The sequence below is a fragment of the Euwallacea similis genome, chromosome 24 (assembly GCF_039881205.1).
Source record: "Euwallacea similis isolate ESF13 chromosome 24, ESF131.1, whole genome shotgun sequence".
Lineage (NCBI taxonomy): Eukaryota > Metazoa > Arthropoda > Insecta > Coleoptera > Curculionidae > Euwallacea > Euwallacea similis.
In genome coordinates this window covers 2060926-2066990 of record NC_089632.1, presented here as the reverse complement: position 1 = coordinate 2066990, position 6065 = coordinate 2060926, and the positions used below count along the sequence as shown (strand labels likewise).

The following is a 6065-nucleotide window of genomic DNA, read 5'->3' as shown; positions in this document are numbered from 1 at the left end:
AAGTTAATAAGTGTTGAGCGTAGTGTGAGTGTATCATCTTAGTTAACTGTAATACAGGGTGTTTTACGATTGTTTCTTTCATTTAACAGTCATTCAACATAGTATTGCTAATTTAAACTGATGGATATCCTGTGCATGTGAAAAACAAGACTGATTTGTTCACTGTGAAGTAAGAACTATCAATGTGCACTACTTCACTTACACCTGCATAATTGAGTCCTAGAAGCCTTACTACAAAAAATGGAAACATCATTGATTGTTGATAATATTTTTAACTGGGTTGAATTTATATTAATTTGTACTCTAAACATTATCTGCAATAATATTGTGGCATAAATGAGAATAAATATCATATTGAGATAGACATTGGACTCATTTTTAAAATAAGCATTTCAAACCATTATTGTAATAACGTTCTTAAAATTACTCACATTAGTCAAGAAGTAGCTTCGGAACCTCCTAAAATATCAATTAATATGAAACAAATAAAACCTCTGTGCCATCCAACGTTGCTAGTAGTTACTTCATAGCTAGGAACAAAATAAGAGCTAATTTAAAGTGACGTTACTAATAACTGACACTGACGTTTGCCGTCACTTCGTTTTACGTGGATGTTTTGTTGCCCACTTTTCCAATTTTTCGATATTTTTCATTAATTTCATTAAACATTTCTTAAAGAATACCTTTAAATTAGGAGAATGAGTAGTTTTAAAAGAGACAAAAAAGAAGAGGAAGACGGTAAGTTTATTAATGTTTAAATGTCTATGTTGTTCTATTCCAGTAATTCCTTCTTTCAGGTGGAGGAAACCCATTTCAAAACATTGAAAAGACCACTGTTCTTCAAGAAGCTAGGATATTTAATGAAACATCTGTAAATCCTCGAAAATGTACCCCAATCTTAACAAAATTGCTTTACATGTTGAACCAGGTAAGTCATATAAATAAAAAAACCTGAATTCATAAGGTACTTCAACATGTTCATTTTACTTTAACTTGCTTGAAACATTTAAACAGAAAGATTACTTTAGGGTGAGCAATTGAGCGCTAAAGAGGCCACAGATGTCTTTTTTGCAATGACCAAGCTCTTCCAATCCAAGGATGTAATTCTTCGAAGATTAGTTTATTTGGGAATCAAGGAATTGAGTTCAATTGCTGATGATGTTATTATTGTCACTTCTAGCTTAACAAAGGACATGACTGGGAAAGAGGATATGTACCGAGCTGCTGCTATTAGTGCCTTATGTAGTATCACAGGTAAGGAATAGATATTTAATTGTTAATCTGTTGGATAAAGGAAAATCAAGTGTGTTTTATTTCATATATTGAGAGATTCCAAAGTTTTTTCAGTGAAAAGGTAGGCACTGGCCATTACACATTGTTGTTGATTTCACAATAAACACAATTCTTCAACTTATTGATTTAGAAGATTAAACCTAACAAAATTATGCAAATAGTTGTACTAAAGAGAGATGATAAGCAGGTGGATGGCCAGAACTAACCTTGCTCCAGATTTTCTTTTAAAGGTCTCCTAAAATGTCAGAATTGCAACTCCAAAGCACCCCTTTGTCCATTCCATTGAGGGTCAGATGGAGAGCCCTGCTAAAATTGATCACAAATGTTGTCATTCTTTTCATCATTGAATCCTTCTATGTTAAAGGAGAGCACTAACACCACCTCTTTAACTCAATAAGCTTTCTTTATTTTGTGCAGTATTTAATAGATAGCCATTTTTGTTGACTTCCTTGCTGTATACTTGTTTCCCTTTACTCGCTGTTTGTCACATCAGTCATTCTTTTGTACTTAACAATAATTTTTGTAAAACATTTTCATCAGAACTAGGTGCCAAAAGTCTGGACACCCTGTATAGATATTTACTGTAACAAACTGCCATAAATTAATGTAAACATTTCTCACTGATATTGGCATAAACTCACTTAGTAATTAATACCCAACTTTTTAGATGCAACAATGCTTCAAGCAATTGAGAGATACATGAAACAAGCCATTGTTGATCGCAATCCATCTGTAAGTTCTGCGGCCCTTGTCAGTTCTTTACACATGACCAAATTCGCCCCTGACGTCGTTAAAAGATGGGCAAATGAGGCGCAGGAGGCAGTAAACAGCGATAAGTAATAATAAAACTATATATCTCACTGTTTATTGGTTTAAACTTAATCATTATTTTAGTATAATGGTGCAATACCACGCATTGGGTCTGCTCTATCACATCAGAAAGACAGATAGATTAGCGGTAACTAAACTAGTCGCAAGACTGACAAAAATGTCGCTAAAATCACCTTATGCAGTTTGCATGTTGGTATGTAAAATGCCACTCACAAGACTACAAAGATCAAACTACTTTTGTTTATAGATTCGAATTGCGGCAAAGCTCATGGAAGAAGAGGGTGCTGAGAGCTCATCACCTTACAGTCAATTTATTGAGTCTTGCTTTAGACATAAATCTGAGATGGTAGTGTATGAAGCTGCTCATGCGATTGTGAATTTGGAATATTCAACCAGTAGAGAATTAGCTCAGGCAATTAGTGTTTTGCAATTGTTTTGTGGCGCCCCAAAACCCACCTTGAGGTTAGTCTTGGAGGAGAAACTCTAATGGATTTTTTAATATTTTTAATTCAACAATGTGATTTTTTAGATTTGCAGCAGTAAGAACTTTAAACCAAGTTGCCATTTCTCACCCTACCGCTGTTGCAGCTTGTAATTTGGATTTGGAGAACTTAATTACTGACTCAAACAGGTCCATAGCTACTTTGGCTATAACGACACTGCTGAAAACTGGTATGTATTTTAATTGGTTTACATTTATGAGTAAATTTTTCTGTTTTAATATCAGGTGCCGAATCCTCAGTAGACCGTTTAATGAAACAAATCGCCACCTTTGTATCTGAAATAAGCGATGAATTTAAAGTGGTTGTGGTGCAAGCCATTCGAGCCCTAACTCTGAAATTCCCCCGTAAACACAGTGTTTTAATGAACTTTTTATCTGCCATGTTAAGAGACGAAGGTGGACTTGAATATAAAGCTTCAATTGCCGATACGATTATAACTATCATCCAGGATAATCCAGAGGCCAAGGAAACAGGTCTGGCACATCTATGCGAATTTATAGAGGATTGCGAGCATGTTTCTTTAGCTGTACGCATATTAAATCTTTTGGGTAAAGAAGGGCCTAAAACTAAGCAACCTTCAAGGCAAGTTAGCAATATAAGGAATCACATTGAATGTTATGTTTTTTATATGAAAATCTGTATTTTAGGTACATCCGATTTATTTACAACCGCGTTATCTTGGAATGTCCGTCAATTAGAGCTGCAGCAGTTTCCGCGATGGCTCAATTCGGAGCTTCTTGCCCTGATTTATTAGAAAACATCCAAGTTTTACTTGCACGTTGCCAAATGGATTCAGATGATGAAGTTCGAGACAGAGCTACATATTATAGCAATATTTTAGGCAAAAAGGATAAGAGCCTTTATAATAACTACATCTTAGATACACTACAAGTAAACTGATTCATCTTATTATTATATAACAAAGAAAGTAATTTAATTGTTTAAGGTTTCTATTCCGGCATTGGCACGATCGTTAACAGAATACTTACAGTCCAGTACCGAGCGTCCTTTTGATATAAAAACTGTGCCTATTGCAGCTGTTCCAAAGCCCGACGAACTTGAAATTAAACAAAAAACGGAAGGAATGTTGGTTAGTAGCGGTCCAACTAAAGCACAGCCTGCTTCCCGGGAAGAGAACTTCGCTGAAAGATTGTCTGCGTTACCAGGTAGGTTCTTTTCCTTGTTATCCGATTTTTGGATATATTTCGTCCTCTAACATTCGTTGGATTATTTAAGAAGATGTAATGAAACCTTTTTTTGCTTGAATCAAATGAGAACTTCAGATCTAACGAAATTATAAAATTTCCATAAAACACATTAAAGCTTGTAAAACTTATAATTAATTAATTTGTCATTGTAATAAGTAGAATTTCATGAAAAATTGTTCTTATAATTTAACATAGAAATTTTAAAATGTTCTGTCAATCCACAGAATATGTAATTACAAAACAGAAGTCCAGTTACACGCATTAAGTTATCATAGAAATTCGACCTATCAGTTTCATTCAGCCAGAAATTCCCGCTTGTAACGACAGCCCTTTTGCCATCATTTGTGCACTTTTTTGTTACTTGACACGTAAATTGCCACAAAACTCAAAGAATTATTTCTCTTATTTCAGATATTCAATCGTTCGGACCATTATTCCGCAGCTCGGAAGTAGTAGAACTTACCGAGTCTGAGACCGAATATGTGGTGCGATGTGTTAAACACAGTTATGCGAAACATGTCGTTCTTCAATTCGACTGTCTTAATACCCTCAATTATCAACTTCTAGAAAATGTTCGGATACAACTGGATCCGAGCGAGGGTTAGTAAATTTTTATGCATTCTATTGACAACTGATTTTATGAGTTTCTGTGAAGGTTATAAAGTTCTGAAAGAAATTCCATGTGAAAAACTACCATACAACGAAACAGGTACAGTTTATGTGATTCTCAACTTTCCTGAAGATGATTTACCCAACAGTATTGGTACGTTTGGAGCTGTTATGAAGTTCATTGTTAAGGATTGCGATCCTGCCACAGGCCTTCCAGATATTGATGAAGGTGAAACTATATATCTTTCTTTTATAAATATGAATTAGTGGATTTAGGTTACAATGATGAGTACATCCTTGAAGACCTTGAAATAACCTTGGGCGATCAAATTCAGAAAATTAGCAAGGCAAATTGGGGGGCCGCGTGGGAAGAGGCAGAATCCTCTTTTCACGAAATGGAAGATACGTACGCGTTAAGTTCCATGAGTAGCTTGGAAGAGGCCGTTACGAATATCGTCAAGTTTTTGGGCTTGCAGCCCGCCGAAAGGAGTGATAAGGTGCCTAAAGGGAAAACTACCCATACGTTGCTTTTGGCGGGTGAGAATTATTAGAGAAACGTGCATTTTTTAAATGTGTGTTTTACACGTAAATTTACAGGCATCTTTAGAGGCGGTATTGACATCTTGGTAAGGGCCAAATTGGCTCTAGCAGATGGAGTTACGATGCAGTTAACAGTGCGTTCACAAGATGAAAGTGTTGCGGAACTCATTACATCCGCAGTAGGATAAAGAATTTAATGATTATTTAATTTTTTTATCGTAAATATTTTTACTCGATGTTATAGTTACTTATATGAAATAAAGTTAGTATTGAGCGTGACGGTAAGCCTATGGAATATGCTAGTCTCTCCCGACTTTAATAATAATAATAATAAACCTTGATTATCTCGTCATTAACCCTAAGGCATGACGTCTCGATTAAAATCGTTCGATAATAACGTGACTTGTTTAAGTTGAACAGACAATTTATTAAACATAATATGTATGCGGAGAGAAGCAGTATAGTCCCACGAAACATGGCCGTCGGGCTGAGGCAAAGAAAACAAAAGCCAGGACCAATTTGGATATTATATCCCTCTATATAGAGTGTAAGTATTTTTGACCTACTCACATAATATTATGTATCATCAAATTACATGAGTCAATACTCAACTTAATTCAGTTTTTTATATGTCTGACATATATTTTTTTCTTCAACACAGAACAGCTAGCAGTTATTTAACCGTTTAGCTATTATGCAGAATGGCTTTGATAAGTGTAAAATTTTCATAAATGTTCAACTGTTATCTTATCGAAAATTGAAAATCGATGCCAATTGATCAAGAGAGGAGTTTCATTTTGTTGTGTTTTAGTTTATATGTGTGTATTAGTAGATTTAAATGTCATTGTAACATTGAATTAAATATTTATCACGTTATAATATCGATACAACTGTTAGAGACATTACGTCTATTTTAATTGCTTGAAAATTGCCTTGTAACGTGCAAATCATATTACTTCATTATCCTTAGTGAAATTCAAACAATATCAGAACACAGCCACGCAAAGTATAAATAGCAAGATCTATGCAGCATTAAAGCTGTGATGTCTTATGTGATGTCCTAGTTGCGGACATATAAAGG

The 6065-nt window shown here is 34.8% G+C and overlaps 1 protein-coding gene across 1 annotated transcript; it reads left to right on the top strand.

The window, feature by feature from the left end:
* The first annotated feature begins 598 nt into the window (after positions 1 to 598).
* gammaCOP (coat protein (coatomer) gamma) lies at positions 599 to 5263 on the top strand. The gene is made up of 14 exons (XM_066401937.1): positions 599 to 738; positions 798 to 928; positions 1029 to 1254; positions 1961 to 2129; positions 2188 to 2317; positions 2372 to 2586; positions 2654 to 2796; positions 2852 to 3209; positions 3275 to 3518; positions 3574 to 3793; positions 4247 to 4435; positions 4491 to 4673; positions 4721 to 4981; positions 5042 to 5263. Exons 1-14 carry the CDS (start codon positions 699 to 701, stop codon positions 5170 to 5172), a joined length of 2640 nt encoding a protein of 879 aa, XP_066258034.1. The 5' UTR covers positions 599 to 698; the 3' UTR covers positions 5173 to 5263.
* Positions 5264 to 6065: the final 802 nt, after the last annotated feature.

What these genes read in the sequence shown, in the direction of transcription:
- gammaCOP (XM_066401937.1), top strand. Translation starts at nt 699, where the DNA reads ATGAGTAGTTTTAAAAGAGACAAAAAAGAAGAGGAAGACG. An exon ending in CTTATGCAGTTTGCATGTTG is followed by an intron (nt 2,318 to 2,371) that starts GTATGTAAAATG and finishes TTTTGTTTATAG; the next exon opens with ATTCGAATTGCGGCAAAGCT. An exon ending in AAAACTAAGCAACCTTCAAG is followed by an intron (nt 3,210 to 3,274) that starts GCAAGTTAGCAA and finishes TCTGTATTTTAG; the next exon opens with GTACATCCGATTTATTTACA.